The sequence below is a fragment of the Rhagoletis pomonella genome, unplaced genomic scaffold (assembly GCF_013731165.1).
Source record: "Rhagoletis pomonella isolate Grant_MI unplaced genomic scaffold, Rhpom_1.0 Rhpom_scaffold_00005, whole genome shotgun sequence".
Classification (NCBI taxonomy): Eukaryota; Metazoa; Arthropoda; class Insecta; order Diptera; family Tephritidae; genus Rhagoletis; species Rhagoletis pomonella.
The window spans coordinates 48,081,110-48,101,534 of record NW_023458559.1 but is presented as its reverse complement, the minus strand read 5'-3'; the positions used below and the strand labels follow the sequence as shown (position 1 = coordinate 48,101,534).

General features: G+C 39.2%; 1 protein-coding gene across 4 annotated transcripts in view; it reads left to right on the top strand.

Annotated features, from left to right (window-relative positions):
- Positions 1 to 20,425, top strand: part of LOC118739080 (protein naked cuticle-like) — a 236,991-nt gene that overhangs the window by 703 nt on the left and 215,863 nt on the right. For all 4 annotated transcript variants that reach the window (XR_004992978.1, XR_004992977.1, XR_004992976.1 and 1 more), the window contains exon 2: positions 123 to 1,522. Coding sequence is in view for 1 of the 4 variants with exons in the window: in XM_036470201.1 (XP_036326094.1) it covers positions 1,459 to 1,522 (64 nt within the window). In the remaining 3 variants the exon portion in view is untranslated. The remainder of the gene's footprint in view (positions 1 to 122; positions 1,523 to 20,425) is intronic.

Genomic DNA, 20,425 nt, shown 5'->3' with positions numbered 1-20,425 from the left:
CGAAATTTATCTTTTAAAATGCGAAATTTTAAAGGAAAATACAAATTTTTGCAGAAAAAACCCAAACTTATGGCTTCAGCGGTAATGCATATATAATTTTGGGTAATGACAATTTTTTAAAGGTGAATACTTTTTTGAAGTAACTAAATATAAAGCAGTGCGGCTTTAAATAAATAATAGCCATGGGCAAAGCGTAGAGAAAGCATGGCGGATTGTAAAAATAGTTCACGTGACACTAAAAAAGTGAAAAATGTCAGTTGAATGCTGGCAAAACCAGTAAAAGCGGCTATAAAGGAAAAGGGGGAACAACGACTCATTTGCTCGAACTTAAGTGACACACTAAAGTTGATAAAGTAAAAGAAAAGTGCTTACTTTTCAAAACGGCCGATAAGTATAAAAGAAAATAAAGTGCAAAACAACAAAGTATATACATGCTGTGTTGCAGAAGTGAGCACAGATACTTATTTACTACTAGCGTACGTGATATTTTCTTCAAATGCTGCCTGCCAGTCGCTGTCTTACCTGTCTGTGCCGATAAGGATAATAAACGGCAACCGAAACGAATGCTAGAGGCACTCAGGGAAGCCGTCCGACAGCGAGTGTAGTAAAATTGTTCGCGCGCGCTTGCAATCAACCAAATGTGTCAGCGGTAGCAAACAAAAAAACAACGCACACACAATTGATAGTAAAAAGTGCAGCAGGATGTGTTGCAGCCATTTGTGCAACAAAGTTTTAGTGAATGCCAGTAAGCATACATAGAAAGGCAACAAACAACGAAACATAGATAATAAAAATAAAAACAACAATGCAAGTAGATTATTTTCCAACAACACAGCAATTTTCTAGCAGTGCCAACATTTTATATAAACGCAAATAAAACTGTGCCGCTGTAACAAATGCTGACACAAAATCGAGCTATGCTGCAATAAAAGGAAGTGAAAAGCAATAACAAAAAAATCACTTTTTAGTTTTAACAATTTACCAACCAGCAAGGCAAGCAAAATCAGCAACGTGCAGCGCAGTTAACAACCTATGAAACAGGCATTCTTCACTGCTTCTCCTTTGCTGCTACAGCCGCCCCAGTTTCGGCTTCAGCTTCTGTTGTTGATTGTTTGCGGTTGCATTTGCTCGCCGCCGCAAATCACGCAAACCAATTGAGTGAGATAGCAGGCAGGCATTGCAGTTTTGCACTAAAAAAGCGAAAAAGGCAAAAAAACGCAAAAGCTTCAAAATCACAGCAAACGAACGCAGCAAAAGAAAAAAACAAAAAAAAAACTGAGACAATCGCGCAACAAACCGTCAATAAAAAACGTTGACAACAAAAGTGCAACGACGTGCTGTAAAACGCTCGTCTTTTGTGCATAAAAACACAAAACAGCTGAAATATTCTAAACTCCAAAGTTAAATATCAATATCAACGTCCTGTGCATTTTGTTCGCGATTCACTCAGCGGCCAACATGGCGGGTAATATCGTCAAATGGTGGAAACATAAAATACTTGGTGGCTATAAACAATTTTCAGGTGAGTTTGTGATTTTTGTGCAATGGCGCTGAATATTTACCTAAAACCTCATATCCACATATCTGCAAATATTTCAGTAGATTCATGAAAAAAATAAGTTAATTTGGTTAGTCAAATATGTTCTCACTTAGGCCTCGTGCATACATCAAACTTATAGGTCAGCTGAGATATGAACTGCTATAATAAGCACAACAATCAGGCAGATTTCACTTCCGAGTGAAACAAAGTCACATCCACCTAAAAGAAGTGGCCATGAAATCTGCAGTCAGACTCAGAGAGTCAGTACTATGGGAAACTCGTCAATTTAGGCACGGGATGATCATCAACGAAGTACACTCACGACAAATGACTGACTATATGGCATTTAACCTCAGCTTCAGAGAGTGGACGGCTCGAGCGGGCCTGTGGTGTGGGGCTAGGGTTGCCAACCGTACTATAATATATAGTATTGTACTATTTTTCCGGTCGGCGTACTAAATATATACTGTTGGAAAATATATAGTACGCAATAAAACTATATTTCTTCAATTATAAATATAAAAATATTTCAGTAATTTGCATGAAAAATATGTATTAAATTGGTTGACCTTTATACTGAAATAACAATATTAAATGAAATATTATTTAAAGTAAAAGGTCATTGTGAGTTTATAATCAAAAAAGCTAACATATTTTTAAAATCCCTGAGAAAGAATTGAAAAATTATTTCATTTCTACTCTATTCCAACCACTTCGGAATTCACAGGAATAACTTGTTCCATCACTTAAAAATCGTGTTTACTTTTTCTTTTAAATAAAATACTATATATACTCAAAGTGTACTATATTTTTTAAATTTTTTTGAAAAAGTACTATAATTATGTTGGCAACCCTATGTGGGGCAGGTGTGTACTCCAAGGAACTCGGCGTCTCTTTGTCTCTGCGTCTGGGGTATGATACAAGCATCTTCCAAGCGGAACCCTTAGGCATCCTTGAATCGTATGACGTTCCAATAAAAGTCATCGTTAGAATAAGGAAAGCAAGAATATGCTGTAACAGCCCAGCGGTTTGCAGCTATTCCAGAAGTGTAAAACGGAATTATGCTCAGAACTGCGTCAATAAGCGTCTCTCTTGTCTGGGTTTCTGGCCATGGGAATATTGATGGCAATGAAAAGGCCGATTAATTGGCGAAAACAGGAGGAATCTGAGGTTGTTGCACTTTGATGCCCCCTCGGAGTTGGTAAAAGAGAAATTGGTTTGGATTTTCTTTCACTGTCCAGGAAAAGCTGGTGGATATAGAAACTTTCAAATAACCAGGGAACTGTCGCCTGGCTATAACAGGACAAATACACTAGAACTGCTTAATAGATCAAGAGAAGAAGTATTTAAAATTGTAGGAAACATTACGGGACACTGGCCCAGAAGGTAGCGAAGAAAGTGTCCAGCATCTCCTTCGGGAACTCCCAGATCTAGCGGCTACTAGGCATAAAGTGCCCGGAAGACATACACAAACAAAACTTGCAGATATATCGGCAAATCCTTCGGGAATTCCAGATCTAGCGGCTACTAGGCATAAAGTGCCCGGAAGACATATACAAACAAAACTTGCAAATTCATCAGGGAATCAAGGTTTGACCGAAAAATTAAGATATATATAGGTATTTAGCATTCTCACGAAAGTGCCTCAAAATGGCACCCAACGCGATAATTGTATCGTAGTAAGTAGTAAGCTTCCTTATAAGTGGAGTTCTGTTAAGAAAATTTCTACATGGAACTTTTACCGAATTAGAAAGTGGGATTCTCAAGCTTTCGCCGAATGGGGGAAGACAACGGAGAAATGAAATCTAAGCAATTTATAACTCTCTCTAGAGGAATCTTGGGACGACTTCTAAATTAAATTTATAGCTAAAACATATTTTGGTATATTATTTACACTTTGATACACGTTTTGGTCCACAAGACAGAGGTAAGCGGCTATTGTGGCTACACATGCGCTTCAGATGGTTTGAATGTTTACATATGTAGTTTAATACTATTATGATATAGTCTGAAAGTTCGTAGCTCTAATATAAGTCGGACTTAGTTGAGTTAGCCGATTTTCGTAGAAAACTCATCCAATAAAGTATGCAAATTTTCACACTGAAGTGATAAGTGGTTACACATATTTTTCGGTCAACACCTCGCGCTCTATAAATATGCTAAGCTTGTAGAAACAGGAATATGATACTTCGGTGTTAGATACAATTTGAATAATAAAATATGCAGAATTTATTGAATGGAGTAGTTAAATATGCACATATATCTCAAGGTATAATATACTTTGACACGCTGCACATCAGCTATGCATCAATTACATCTGAAGATAATCTGATTCATTCACTATGGAATCTCTTCGCTAGTATATAATTCAAAATTAACACTTTCCTGATGCTACAAAAATAACACAAATTTTATGCAAAACGAAAATAAGAAAGATAAATACAAAACGCATTATTTATAGCAGCAAACTTTGAGGTCCGCGCGATCCCTATACCGCATTCGCTTCACGCAGTCTCCGTAATATATTCATCGTCTAACCGTCAGCGAAGTAATATACTCGCAGCGCACAATCAACAAGAATACAACACTGGCCCGTCTACTACACATCACAAGTTAGCTGACTCATTTAGCAGCGATCACCGCCAACCGAAAGGGGCAACAAAAAAGTGGAAGAAAATTTAAGTTCTGTGCCGAAAGATATGAAGATGTAGACAGTTTGTTTGACTACTTATACGAAAAAATGCTTCAAATATTTTCGACAAAAAAAAAAAAACACAACGCATCAAAAATAATCACTCCAACTGCGCTTACATTCCAACAATGGCATTCGAAATTTGATTTGGTTTGGTATCTCGTCGTCGAGTCTAATGTACGGCGAAGTTTCTTAAAAAAACAAGACAAAAAAAAACGAAAGAAAAAACATTTCGATTGATCATTTGCTTTAGAAAACGCCCCAAAAATAGCATGTCAGCGGAGTACCAAAAAAGTACCAAGAAAAAATCAAAAAAAAGTAAAAACATCGAAAATATCAAAAACAAGGACGCCTCTGACAAAAACATGCATACAAGTACACGAAATTGGAAGGCAGCGCGCGTTTTTTACGATACCACTTCCTCAATGCGGTCGCTACAGGTCATATACATGGATATCATATACGTAAATGTGTATGTCTTCCTCCATATATGTGAGCACATATTAGATTGGTTCAGAAAATATCAAATTGATATGGGACCCCTTTTTTCTTCAACCAAACTCTGAGGTAGGGCGTTTTTCAAGCAAATTTGGAAATAGGGCGTTCTTGAAAAGTTTTCTGAGATAGGGCGTTTTCGAACTGGCTGCCGAGATATGTAGGTCGATCTTCTCCCCAGGTGACGATATAAAATAAAGATATCCACAAAAATTGCGAAATAAAAAAAAAGAAAATAGGCACCGCTATGAGGGTTTGAAATAATTGTATCTCTTTTACAGAATCGAAAAAAATTCAACAAAATTTCGACTTTGGCCAGCTATAATTCTGCGAGTTTGTGAATTTTATTGAATAAGTTTCAACAGTATGTCACATTTCTAGTCAAAATTTTGTAAAATTTTTACGACAAAAAAAATAAAAAAATTTCATCCCCTAGTGGCGCCCTCTAAAAATTTGTTAAAACTTTTGAAATTCTTTCGTGGATGTTTTACATATTTTGTATGTAGAACAAAATTTAGATGTTGCTTTTTTACGGACCGCCCTAATACACATATTAGGGCGATCCAAATAAACTTACCCAACGAAATTATGGCCTTAAAATCACCTATTTACTGAGAAGAAAATTCTCCAATTTGGATTTTTATTCCAATTTTAAAAGGTGTCGGTGGGCATTTGAAATTTTACATGTAAATAATATGGAAAAATTTTTGTCCCATTAAAAAGTTAGAGATAAAATTTTTTTCTAGGCATATTCTTGTAGGGTATTGAATTCTCTAAAAAATGACCCTGGTGTTAATTGTCTAGACTTAAAAATGTATGTATATACTTGCGGGCTATGAAACTCGAAAAAAAGCCGAAACATGCAGTTTTAGTGCTTTATTATTGCAAATACACTAAAATGATACCAAATTTGTACAAAATGTTAATTATGAACAAGATTTGTCAGAGAAGGGAGAGTATTAATCCCATTATTTATTTTTTATTGCATTTTTAAACAACAATTTTCTTTTTAATTATCATCTAATAAAATTCAGTTTATGGCAATAGGATATCGCTGGCGAATAAATGGCACTACTTGCAAAAGAAATAGCTTTTGTTCTTCGTCTTTCGTCAAACTTCCATTATAATTTTGTATCAACGCTATTAATAATCTCTAATACAACCAACTTCAGCGTCGTTTCTTAGAGAATTTAATTCCCTACTAGAATGTGCATAGAAAAAATGTTTACCTTAAATGTTTCAATAGTTATAACATTTTTAATGTTTAATGAAAAAAAAAATGTTATTTACAGGGAATTGGAATACCAATTTTTCGAAATGGAAGAATTTTATTCTTAGTAAATAGGTCTTTTAAAGGCCATAAATTCATTTTAGATCACCCTAATACATATGTATGTATGAATGCATTTGCAAGATCACTTTTGCTGCCTACCATTTCATATAAAAAAGACGCTGTGGTCTATAAAATAAAAATAGATGAAGTGGTGGCAGCAGCATTCAACAAAGAACGACAGCCTATTTAATAAGACAACGTACAATGAACCACGCCGGCAACGCTGCCTGCCGCCAATAGATATCAGGCGCTCTTGTCTGATCTCGATATGCATAGAAGAAACCTAAAGCGATACCGCAGACAAAAACAATCAGGTATCAAAAGAATGGGCTGCACATAGTTAGCGAGAAGAGAAGAGGAAAAAAAACAGAAAGAAAAAACAACAAATCACAATGCCGCGCGCAAGTGGAAAAATAAAAGAAATACAAGCAATCGGTATGAAAGAAATCTAAGAACTTAAATTGTAAATGAAGCATTCACTACAAAAGAGATGGATCAAGTCTTTTGTTTTGCTTTTTCTAATTTTCTTAATTTATTTTGCTTTTTTTTGGAAGCGAATATTGCATGCAATGATCAATTGAACTACTAACAATGCCGCCGCTTGCAATTTCACATCTGATAGACTTTCTCAAAATGTGTACTTTCGCAGACCAATAGCAACGAGCAGTAGTTCAAGAGGCCGCCGGTGTGGCAGCTATATAAGTACGTACGTACACACATATTTCCGAAAGTGATTTCCTAGAGGAACACAGATAGAAAACTCATTTGCCGAAACAAATTTTCGAACAACACACACACCAAATTATGCGCTTAAGAGATAAAGTAAAAGGAAGCAATGGGCAGCGCAAAACAATAATTAAAGCAACAGAACAATACGAGTATCGTAGACAAAAGTAAACAATTTCTAGAAAGGAGAAGACCAAGGAAAGCGAGCGCATAGCTAAGAGGTATAACTACGCAATACGGAACAAAGAAACAGCAAAGAAAAATAAACACAGCAGCACAATGCACGAAAAGGATGACAAAAACAAGTAATTTTTAGCAAAAAAAAACCGACTTAAAAAAGTATATATATATATCTATATATTTCATGATTCAATGATCGGATCTAAACCAAATTAGTATGAGACACTACCTTTCCGTTGCAAAAAGAATTATCGAAATCGGTTGACGCGGTCCAAAGTTATGCGGTAACATACATAAAAAAAAAAAAAAAAAAAAAAAAAATATTCCGACGAACTGATAATCAACTGATTTGCTACAGTTTCTAAATTATAATGTGGTTCTTGCTTGATCGAGAATCTAAGGCGAACGAAATTATCTACTTTTTCCCCGACGCTTACAGTTAGCTAAGGACCGGGTTTTGCATTTGAAGTATTTGTTACTGAAAGTACAATCTTTTCCTTTGATGTAATTCTGAAAAACGGAAATGTGAAAGTACAAGCTTTTTGTTTTTAAATATAAGGTACAATCGGTGTACGATTCCTGTTTATAAGGAGCTCTAAGAAAAGTACGACTGTGCTGAACGGGGCATTTCTTTGATACGAAAATATATCAAAACGCTTAGCAATGATAAAGAGCAAAAGCATTATAGTCTTCACTCAATTGCAAACCACAGAAAACAGCTTCCAAAAACATCAAAAACAGCGCTAATTAACTAGAAATAAATTTTTGTATGAAAAAACACCTATGAAAGTACATACATACATAGGTAAAAATATAATCGCTTTCAGCGACCTGTAATGAAGGCTGTTTTCAATAAAACAAACTGATATTGGTTTATAAATAATAGCAGAAAAATAGCTTTGTTCAGCAATGATTTTTTATGCAAATTTTTTTTTTACCACCCTAATGCATCGTCTTTTATAGCATACAAGTGCCTAAGGGTGTAATATTCCAGAAATGAACATTGCACCAACACACTGACTCCCTAATGAATCTTATCAAGAGAGAAATAGCCCACAATCTCTTGACTTTTTTCTATGCCGATTTCCCCAACTAAATAGTATAGTCGAATGTACTGAAACAGGTCTATTGAAGTTCGAGCGAAGAGATATAGGATCTTCTAAGGTGGATCCTCGCACCAATGCTTCCCATGAGCCTTACTTATGAAATCTCTGAGGTACCTGCTAGTTTTTGCTAAGCTTGGTCGTTGCCTTCGGTCAATTTGACTGCTCCTAAGAACCGCAGTTTGCCAAATCATCTACGAGGAGGTTGCCTTGAACACTTCAGTGTCCCGGTACACGCATTAGTTCAAGCCTGTTCCACTTTGTAACGGAGCTGAGCCCTAACTTATATTCCACGATATTTCTTATAGAGATGGGGCGATTCCCAAGGATTTTAGAGCCAACTTGGCTATTACTATAGACCCTGATTTGGAGTGCGCATAATCTCTCTTATCTTAAATCAGCTAGCTTCAATGTCGTTTATAATCTTGTAACTGTCGGTATAGAAAGTTTTTATCGAGTTCCCCAAGAGAGTGGCTGGATCTCTCCACTGTAGTTATAGAGACTTTTTACCGAGTTCCCCCAAAGATAGTGTCCGGATCTCACACCCCTTGTAGGAAAGCTAACGATGCGACCTCTTAAAAAAAGTACACCAGGAATCAATTTGGTCTGATAACTGAACTCCGAAAAAAATTGGGAGCTCGTAAAGCCCATTTAAGAAAGAGACCGCCATACTATACAGCATGATATGTGACGATCGGTCTAACCAAAGCTGTGTACACCCAAAGTACCATAACCGGTCTCGGACCTTCAGTCTTACTAAAGGTTATTCGACACTGTTCAAAAACTTTTAGTGCTAGGTTTAGCTTCAGCTTTTCGAGTTACTCGTAAAATATTTCGTTTCTGCTCGACGAGTTACCCTGAGCATTTTATCTCTGTGGAAGGTTTACGCCTCTAAGAATTGAAACGTTGAGACGTAAAGACCACTAGGGTATCTTGCTGGAGTTGAAATTCACTTCTTCGTCTTTCCTCATACCTCTTTGGCGCAATTTTCCTGATACTAGTATGCACACATATAGAAGAGTTACAGAAACGAGTTACAGGTCTGCGACAAAGAATTTGGCGGTGCTTAACGGGATCTAAACCGAAGATATGGCTTCGAATAGGGATTACACTATGTTGGTATGAAAGATAATGAAAAGTCAAAATCCTTTAAGAACAGCTCGCGCAGCACAATCGAAAGAATGTTTCTTAGAATTCGGTGAGATCATTTGTTTGGGTTTATGAACAGCCGAGGCATAGTTTTTTTGAAGGAACTTTCTGGATTCGTCAAACAGTGTGGCTGGTTTGAATAAACATATGAATGGGTCTGTGGTGATCCAATTGTGGGTTCTTCCACAGGTCTCTACGATCAGTAATTACTTGACCTATTCGGAGACTAAAGCATCAGGCAATATTTTCTTGTAACTCAGACGTTGAATTCTTTGCAGTGATTCCTCTTAACTTAAATTTATCTTGAACGGACTGTACTCAAATGCATAATTCAATCGTCTAACGTTAATGATTGACAAGCATTTATAAAGAACTAGATGCAAGGTATCGAGAAGTGCTTTCAAAAACTTGCAAACTCTGGCATAAGAAACCCAAAAATGTGTATTCCAGTAGCTGCTTGCTCTTAAAGCAAAATAAATAAGATAAAAATATTCACATGCAACGCATTTAAAAAAGAGGAACCCAAAGCTGAAAAGTCCCCTTTGTAAGTCATTCCAAAAAGCAAGAAAGCATATTTAAAAACCAAAACAACAACATAAATACTCGCTCATCCTCCTACTTGTTGCACATTTGCCAGGCATGCGCGGCCTGTGCTTTTTACTGCGGTTAAATACCAAAAGAGAAATAATAACAGTGCGCATGCGCGCGGCACTAATACAAAAAGTCAAAGCGCCCGACAAACGCCCAACTGCAATGCGATTACTTACATATGTACAAAGCTGCTGCACGGACGTAAATAAATACATACGTACATACATACATGGATGCAATGAAAACAAAAAACTCATAAGTATATATGCGCCGACAAACAGCCCAAGTCAGCCAAATAACCAATGAGCCAAACAATCCAACAACGAGGAGGCATCAACACAAAGCAGCAACAAAAAAATACAGCTGCAGTAGAAACCCGTTCAAACAATCAACTGGCCGACAATTCAACTTCTCTGCTTATCCCGCGCTACTCTCTTTCTCTTCCCCGCAGCCAGCGTCAAGCAACCATTTTTTTTTGCTTGGCCGAACTGTAGCTGCTACGAGTATGCATGCGATTGTGAGATGGCGGCGGCTACCTCGACGGCGAAATCATTTTCAAACTGCCGCCGCGGCGGTGCAATCGTTCCATCACAGCATCTACTAAAGTCAGCAGCAGCAGCTGAGCTACATACACACATCCACCATTCACGACCTCATCACCAAAGTCGCCTTTAAAGTTGGTCGTCGGATTTTATTTTCTATATATGTACATATACAGGGTGACAATAAATTATAGTACACGTTTTTTATCATACATTTACAGTACCATGGATACCACCCCCTTGGCGGCGATACAGAAGCCCTAACGTGATTTACAATTTTCGACGACGAGCAGCAGCAGCAGGTTTTCTGAAGAGAGCTGGTCTCAGTCCCGACGCAGCTATCGTATCAGTGCTTCCAAACTTTGTTGGCGCTTAGCACATACTCTGTGCTTCAAAATAGACCACACACCGCAGTCCATTGGGTTGAGATCCGGCGAGTAGGGTAGCCATTCCGCAGACGAGGTGAAGTGTGAAAAATGAGTTCTGTGTCTTGTTGAAACATCTATTCCATTTCGCCGAAGTGCGGTTGTGTCCACGGAGGCGCTAAGGACTCGAAAATGTTGTGGCTGCTTGATTTTGACTCCTTGAACCACGAAAACCACGAGAGTCTTGCCGCTGGCGCATATTTCGTCCCAGACCATAACCGACTGCGGATTTCGACGGTGTTCGACAATGACTGAGGTACCAGTAGTCTCTGTGGACCAGTTCTGTGCGTCTCTTAAACGGTGAAGAGCTTCTCGTCGCTTAAGAGATTGTGCTTCCATCAATGACTTACCGCCCACCAATAGCTCGACCGTCAGAAACTTGAAGCTTATACGTGTTGAGGTTTAGTTCCTTTTTAGCCATTTGCCGCACAGATTCACGGTAAATCCTGGTCTCACGAGCGATTTGTCTCATCGATACACTCGAATTTCGTTGAACACGCTTTTTGATGATATTGCTGTTCTTGGACGTGTAGACGGTGCGCTTTCGTCTTTTGCCGCGGCGGTCGTCTTCATGGCCGAGTTCGTTGGACTATCGAACTGCGGTTGACACGTATTACGTAAACAAACAATTTCACATTGACGCTTTTCTTGATGAAACAGTTCCAAAATTGCACTACACAACAAATAATCGTTATGAAACCGAAAAAACCTGTACTCATATAAAAGTCTCTAACAAAACGAAAATAGTCCGCCCATTGTACAAAACATTCATGGCAGCGCATGATATACTTTATACCGCTCATTTCTCACCCTGTATTATAGGATATGAGTGCCAAAGGTTCTTGCTGAGTTGCATATTTCGAATCGAGGTGATGCCGACTATGAGATGCCGATAATTACGAGGGCTCAGTGATCGTCGACAGCGCGGCTATGACTGTTTTCGCTGTTTGTAAGATATGAGGCGAATGAAAAACATACATACCCTTTATGGCAGGGAAGATGACTCATAAAGGATCTAGTCAATCTCTCAAATTCATTAATTTTTAAATTCAGCGTGCGAGAGAGCTTCAAGAGTAAACGTGTCATTGACTGCTATGAAATAATTACGTTACCGTAATCCCTTGTGCAACCCCGAGCTTTCAATCTCACGGTCTATTTATAACATTCGCTGGTGGTATGTACCCGTATTCACCAAAAGCTAGAGCCTGCAGCCAGCAATAGTTGGGTCTCGCCCTGTATGGACAGCACAAGCAATTATCCGGTACTCACTTGTCACTCACCAGCGCTAATAACTGATAGTACTTAATTGTCAGCGATGAGTCAAGAGAGGATAGTCCTTTATATACATGATATAAGGCTTACTGAAGTTAACAACGTCTCTTTACCAGTAAGCACGGGCGTCTTCTCGAAGCAAAGTGCCTGCTGAAAAGCCTCGGAAACCAGGTCTATCTGCAAGGGTGAACAATTTACTGCAAATAGTCGGTCAGTCGGTCGTTTGTCAGCAAAACCGCTACGAGTTGTCGCTCCAAAGCGTCGCTGGCAACCATAACCGCTAACGTAACACCCACCCAACTTCTAAGGCACGAATGCAGAGCTTTCTAAAGCAATGTGCGGGTATACATTGGGAGAAAGCTTTTACTCTATGCGCAGTAATCTTGAATCTACTAAAGGCTTCAAAATACTCTCTCCGCGGTCTAAATTTTGGTCCTCCATATTACATGCAGACCAGTTTCGATCAACATCTTTCCTAAGGGAGAAGCGTTAAGAAAGCTGTTTCTGATCATCATGCTACTTGTAGACAAGTCAGGACGAAAACATATCTTGCGGTGAAACTTTTAAAGCTTTATGTATATTTTATATGGTCGTCACGGGAAAAGATAAAAGCAATCTCTGCATGGCACTGCCTATGAGCGCAGTGGACACTTCTTAGCCACGTCTGTATATCAAGCGTTTTTGAGGTTTCTATGAAGCATATATTAGTAACCAAAAAAGAATAAGGTGCTAAACGAGCTTTTTAAAGCTTTATTTAGACTTTATACGAGAGCACACAAAGTAAAGGCTCTGTTGTGTCAATTAAAAGCTCTATGTACAGTTTCTATACTCCGCTGCTTTATGAAGACGCGCCCAAGGAAAGGCGCTCTCCTCCCATCACCGCGACCAAAATGGAGACCCACTAACAAAGCTTTTTTTAATACGCCCAAAATATACCGCGCGTGAAAAGCTTTTTTAAAGCTTTTAATAGATTTTTTATGCTATGAAGGTGCGCAAGGTGTAAAAGTTCTCTCTAGTCGTTACTGCTTTAGAACAGTGATGCTCAGAGAGAGCTTTTAGCCAGTGCGCGTCCATATAAAATCTTCAGAGAACTTTGAAGACTTTCGCCCGCGGCCGCGGTTTTGAGCATCACTACTTTAAAATAATGACATCTTATCTACTGGATTATAAATGTACTTTTCGTAAATCGCTCCAAGGTACCAGCTTTTGCTAACATTTCACTCGTACATCCCAGTAAGTGAAAAATATCTCTAAAAGCTGGCACTAAGCTTCTACCCTCGTGCAAAGTTATTAGTATATTACCTCAAAGTTTCCGCAAGATCGCGCCTTTTTGAGTCTCTTCACCGCATTTTAACTTACTCGAAACTATCCAACTCTTCGTGAAGGCTATAAACTCAATCGAGTTAATTTTTTGTTCGACAGCTTCCAGCAATGTTGTTTTTGATACTTGGCCTTACGTGTCGCTGTGTCGTTGTATTGCCTTTGAATGCAACCATGGCATATGTCTACGTCGGCCCTCATATGCACTTCTTCAAACCGCTGACGGCAGCGGCGGCCTCGGCGCGCTGACAACAAGAAATTGAGGCAAAATGCATACACAAAAGATGAGTTGAGCACGCCGACTATACAAACTGTCAGATGATCGTTCGGTGTTGTCCGTTCATGCGTCTGTACATCCATCCATCCATCCATCCAACCAACATGCCGGGCATCTGTGCATCCGTCCAATGTGCGGCCTATGCGAGTCGAGTTTCACGAGTTTTTAAGCTGCAGTTGCTTGTTAGTTTTTATTTCAATGATTGTTGTTGTGAAACGCTTATTTTATTTTTATGTGTAAGAGTACGTAGATAAATTTGTATGTGACTGTATGTGAAGGAATCAAAAACATGCGCACTTCGCCGCTGCAACTTTAGGCCGCTTTAATTTTCAAGGCAGTTGTGCTGTTAGTTCAAAGCCGTCAATTTATGATGGAAAACAGCTGTTGTTGCACACGAAAGTAGAGGAACTTGTATAATTCTTGTAAAGAACAGCTATTAAATTTTAAGCACAAATCACTACACTCAATGCTGGCTGGCGGCTGGAGTCTATTGCTGGCGTACTTGGGATTCTGCGCATATTTAAAAAAGTAAAAGAAGCCAAGGAAGTACCAAAAGAAAATCAAAAAAAAAAAAACGTATTCACCTTTACCAATGAGCCATCACAATGCCTCGGCATAATAAATGCCAAAGAAAAAAAAACAACAAAACGGCATCCAACAGGTATCTACTTATTGTACTTTGCTTGCGTTTGGTTGAAGTAAAACCGGAGCCTGCAAAGGTTTTGTTGGCGCAGGCGCAGGCGCAGGCGCAGGCGCAGGCGCGACCGACATCGACCCAGTCGCAATTATGCGTACCATCATCTGTTGGCGGCCGGCGGCCGGCGATCGGAGGTTTTCAGTCATTGGTCGGCGTATGCGCTTACGATTAAAGGCTGGCGGCCTGCAGTGCCTTCACAAAAAGCTGTTAGCTTGTAGCTTCTGCATTTATTTTTCGTGTCCATTGCGTGCTGGCTTGCATATTTTCTACACCGCCTGCGTGCCTGCCAACACAGCACAGCGCGTTGTGGCTTTAGGCTTCTTTCAAGTTGGACTTGCTGGTTCGATTGTCGATGGACGATGTACTGGCTAGCTCGACGTACGGTCTTTTATTTGTCGGCGCGCTGCACGTTTGTATGTGCCATTTCGGCGAATTTACAACAGAGAAGATCAAGACGCGATTTCCGACAGCTACCCAGCGTTCAAAAGCCGATATAGCCGCAGCCGCAGCCGCAACCAGAGCCACATCCACAGTATGTACAGCGCATTTTTTGGGGGGACGCACGCGGGCGGAGTCAATTTGCGGCGCAGTATTGAACCGATCAATGGTGCCAACAAACTACACATATTCGACCAGCTAACGAAGAGGCTGAAACGAGCTGCACAGAGGACGGACGGACGGTGCACAAACAGCATTCAAGAATCAAAACAATGTGCTATTGCAGTTGCGCGCGGAGTGGGGCGGGGGAGAGGTGGCATAAGCAGGAAACTGCAGGGCAAAGTCGTCGTCGCGCGCCGTATTGGTATGGAATCGTTGTTGGATGTTGGCGGCTTTAGTTTTGGCGCGCCATGTCGGCGCGATCCGGTTTCAAGTCGATCGTAAAATGTTGTGCAATGGGCCTTTGTAGCTTTTAGCTTTCAACTTTAATAGCTTGACTTAGGCAGAAAACAATGGACAAGATACAAAAAGCAAAGTAGGAAAAAAAAATAAAGTAAAATGAAAAAATCGAGTGGAACGAAAAATGAAAAAGAAAACTACGAAAATTGATAAAAACAAGAAACTCGCAAGAAAGCTTAAGCAATTGACTTTGTTTTGGTGTGTGCCGTCGGCATGGTTTTTATTACTCTTTTTGATATTACTGCAATAGCGTAGGCTCAAAGCTGAAAGATTTTGAGAAAAAATAAATAAATAAAATTAAAAAATAAATATCACTAATGGAGCAAAGCTTTACATAGTTTTAAAAAGGTTCTAGCTTCGCTTAGGGGTTTTTGATTTCATTACTTAGAGTTAGTCGACGTGCGTTTCTCGAATGACGTTACGATTTTTGTAGCGCTCTATTTGGTATTAGGTAGTTGATCAAAAATGAGTCTTCAGCAGCGTCATACACTTCTACGAGCTTATGTAAAACGTCTTTGCTTGAATATGCATTAGACTGTTTCGGTTTTGCCATTAGTTCTCCAAAGTCTACTGTCTTGGCGGTAAATATTAGAATCTTCCTTCTCGGTCCACTGAGTGAAAAGTTATAGAAGGAAACGAGCCGAAAGACATGCGTGCCGGGAAGGCTGCAACAACAACATCAATAGAGCACGACCTCTACTTTGCAATGGAATCAGACACCATCAAAGAAGAGCTTAGTAGAGAAAAAGAACAATAGAGAACAGCACTGGAACCAAATTTTTGAGCAGCGCCCGGCAAACAATTTATTTAGGAGATGTATGTAATAATAAAATATTTGATAAGCTTGCTAACATCCTTAAAAACAGTTAAAGAAGTCTTACGGATAACCCGACACGTAACTGCAGATCAAGAGGTCACCTACACAATGTGGCAATGCAGAGCTTCTGCTGAGCGAATGTGATGGCAGAGAATGAAAGAAGTATCTCCGGTAATCATCGAGTCCCAAACCAAACAAAAAACATACAGCCTATGTGACAAAACAACCGAATGTATTTCTCAAGGGAGTCGCGACAGAACGACGTGTTGTAAGCAGTTAGCGGACACCTCAACAAATATTTGCCGATCTACAGTAAAACCCACTTCGAGGTATTTAAGCGGTTTTTTTTAAGTACCCAACCCGCCTAAGTACCTCAAAAAGCTGAAAAGAAGAAGAGAAGAGAAAACGTGCCAAACGTGGGTTATTCCTAAACGAAGCCTATCGTAGTTGGTGATTCGAATATTGAAAGTGACTCGCAACTACAGGCAGTCCCTCTTACAGCCCCCGAAGTCATCGACACTGAATGAAGACTGGAAAAGCTCAAATTGCCCCCAATCGCTCAAGCCAGGTCATCTGGTCTCTCTGAATGGAAGGGACTGCAGAAAAATAGATGGCTTGCTGACTGGTAACTTTTCTTAGTACGAACACTTCTGGTGTCCAGAAATTTATTGCCTTAAATCGTTTGCACGAATATTGCTGATTTATTGACACTAATACAACAATGAAACAAACAAATTGGATATGCATACAGATAGTACTTTTGTATGCATATTAGGGTGCATCACTTTCCATACAAAAGAAAAAAATATCGGTACGGTTTCACAGCGGAATATTAAGATTTACGTGAGCTGGTGCGATTTGAAAATATCTGGAAAAATCTCTTTTTATCTATTTTGATAACGTTGATACAATTTTTTAATATTTTCATGCAAACCTTTTAAGCTTAAATCTTTTATCATCTGGGGTATTTTTTTGAAGAAAAATGTAATAAAAAATTTACATTATTATTGGACGTATTTTCAAATCACTCCAGCTCACGTCTTATCTTAATATTTTTCCGAAATATTTTGGCAGCATATAATAAATTTTATAGTCCCCGAAAAATTGCGACATTTTTTTTTTGGTGAGGCACCCTAATGTATATATAAATTGTTATAAAAGTATGTATGTATGTTCGTAAATATTTTTGTATGCTTGCTATTATTTCCATCTCTCACTCTCCATGTGGCTGCTTGAGGCATATTGTAATTGTGCCGTGCAATCAATAGATTTTGATCATTTCCATTCCAACACTTTAGAAAAGCGCCTCGGGCACGACGCTTAGAGCGTTTATCTTAATTGTTTGAAAGCTGCACTTCGCCACAGTCGCCAAGTGATAATTATTTTGGTCTCCTTTTGTTTTTAATAGATGTACACCAATGTGCAATGCGGTCAGACTTTCTAAGCCATCAACGATAATAGCTGGTCACGTGACGCTGAATCGATGTGGCGGCGAGTTATTGTGAGCTGTTATGTTTAAGCTAATTTTTTTACACATGAATGTACCTAAAAGTATATTTCTAAAGCAAAAAACAGCCTCCCTTAAGCTTGCCTTACATATTTTACGAATTTCATGATAAAAGCCTGGGTCTGTTGATAATTCTTCACTTTTTGCTCTTTGGCTGTTCGCTTGACAAGTACGAACTTTCCAGTTCGAAGTTTCGTTTCATTGACTAGTTGCTCTATTTTCGTAAGATCTCTCCGTGCAATACACCCTATTAACAGCTAACAGCTCAAGCAGCACAATGGTGTATAACTTGGTGTAAATTTATGAATTTTGGTACAATTAATCAGATTATACCAAAATTCGTAAATTTACACCAAGTTGTACACCAGTGAGGGTTCTGGACGCACACATCCGGGGGTTTTTCCACGGCGATCGAATGTCTGAAGCGCAGCATGCATATTTACGGGGACGGCACTCCATGAGGTCGAGAGGTCTCTCGAATTTAAGCAATTCACTCTGACAGCCTTCTTTGACATAGAAGGAGCCTTTAACTATGTTGGGGTAGAGGTTATCCAAAAATCCCTTGACGAACTGGGCGTCGAGGAGTCTATTAGCGCGTGGCTAATGGCGATGCTTCGCAGCAGAACGATTTCAGCTGAAATTGGAAGCTACACATTAACAAGAAACGTTAGTAGAGGAACTTCTCAAGGGGGAGTGATCTCTCTTATCTTATGGCTTAGCACCATCAACTCAGTACTAATCAAGCTCAACCAGGGAGGTGTAAAGTGGTGGCCTACGCTGACGATATAGTGATTTTAATAACCGGGTTTTCCCATCTGTGGTGAGTAACATCATGGATGGAACTTTAGAAAGGCTAAGCCGATGGGCCGAGCAATGTGGCCTTAAAGTGAACCCAGAGAAAACAGAATTAATGCTCTTAACGGCCAGAAATAAGGTTCCAAGCTTTGAGTTATTACAGCTAAATGGACAAAGCCTACGATTATCTAAACAAGCGAAGTATCTGGGAGTCATACTGGATCCTAAGCTAAGTTGGAAAATAAATATTGAAGAGAGAGTAAAGAATGCGAGCATTGCCTATTAAGGAAATCCCGATCTGACATTGCTAGGTTTGTTGCGACTCTTACTGGGCATTGGCCGATTGATACCCACGCGAGAAGGCTGGGAATCGTCTACAACGACTTCTGTAGAAGCTGCAGAGATGAAAACGAGCAGGAAATAGTAGAACACCTACTTTGCAAATGTCCAGCTCTAATGAGGAGCAGAAATACCATGCTAGGAGCATATGAGTTCACATCGTTACGAGAGCTATCTGATATAAGTCTCCACAACATACTCAACTTCATCAACCACGCCGGTTGGTTCTAACATATTCATTCGAGGTATATGGTATCAAAATGGCACTTAGATCCTACTTGGGCGTAATAGTTTTTCCGCCACCATTCTAGCCTAACATAACACCAGTGTGCTACTTGAGAGAGGCGAGGTTGTGTAGCCTGTAGGTCCTTTCTTTTACTTTTTTACTTTACTAGCTGAGTGGTCGATATGATCTATGATTGGTTTAGAAATTAGAATTCTATTTTCAATATTGATATATTTGGTACACAGCTCCTCAAAAGATTATTTTTAGTTTTAAAGTTTAGTTTAAAATTAACGAATTAGTTCCGATGCTTCCACGAAGAAGTACATTTACTGTAATTGAGTGTCGGAAGACAAGCTTAATGTCGTTATTAAAAAACTATTTATAGAAATTTTGGGGTTCTTGCCTACAGTATTTGGTATTTGAGAAAGAAAGAGTCAGCGAGTAAGCGAAGGTTGATTTGTGTGACTTCTTGAAACGCCGAAGGAGCTTCTACTCTTTGTCGGATCCTTATAATGCTTCATTACCAAGATGATTTCAACTTTCTAAGCCAACACTTGCGTAAAAATGAAATGAGCTCACAGTAATGTGCAAAGGGTTGTTAATTTACCCGACGAGACTAAATATCTGCAAATTATCATTACTAACTTAATCAGCACTTTCGTTTGGAATTTAGTTCGGTCGTCGAGTAAGATCTCAAATTTATAGGAAAGTTTAATGGCATGATCTCTGACTGCGGCTTTTTCCTCCGGTGGTTTCCCGACAAGAACATTACAAAACAGTGTCAGGCCAAGCCCTCGCTCATCGACTAATTAAGATCTTTTATGATGGATTTACTTTATATATTTTAGCAAAAGCAATAGTCTTGCGCTCGACCTGTGCTAAAATAATTCTTGAAGGAGGCACTTATTCTTTCAAATAACCTCTCTAATTGAATTATCATTTGCCTGAAAATGTGATCGCTTCGGTTCGGCGGTTCTAACGGGTTTTCCAACATTTGATTGGTTCTCAAAACGATCTTTTTGTCTTTAAACCGGGGTTTCGATTTGGTTAAATGCTTCAGTAATTAAAAAAAAAAACTATGTCAAAACGGAGAGCAAAAGCTCGCGGGAGATATTTCTTCGACGATCTCGATGACCTCAAAGCGGTGAACGTCGGAAGACTTTGCACATTCTTGCTAAGCAACAAGTGGTTTACAGGGGAACGGGGAAATTAAAAAAAACCCCTCTTGCGGTATCACAAAGAACCCTAAGAGGAGTCTAAGTGAGTTTTACTTCTGGACTGCCGTCCAACCTAACCTAACCTATATTTTTGTTATATTTATAAAAAAAAATATATATACTTATATTTAAACATATCGGCAGCCGAGACAGGGCATTCTTCAACCAAATTCTGAAGTAGGGTGTTTTTGGACCTTTTCTGAGAAGGCCATTTGCGAGCCGGCAGCCGAGATAGGGTGATCTTCCGCTCCGTCGTCGATATCTAATTTATGTCATACGCTGTAC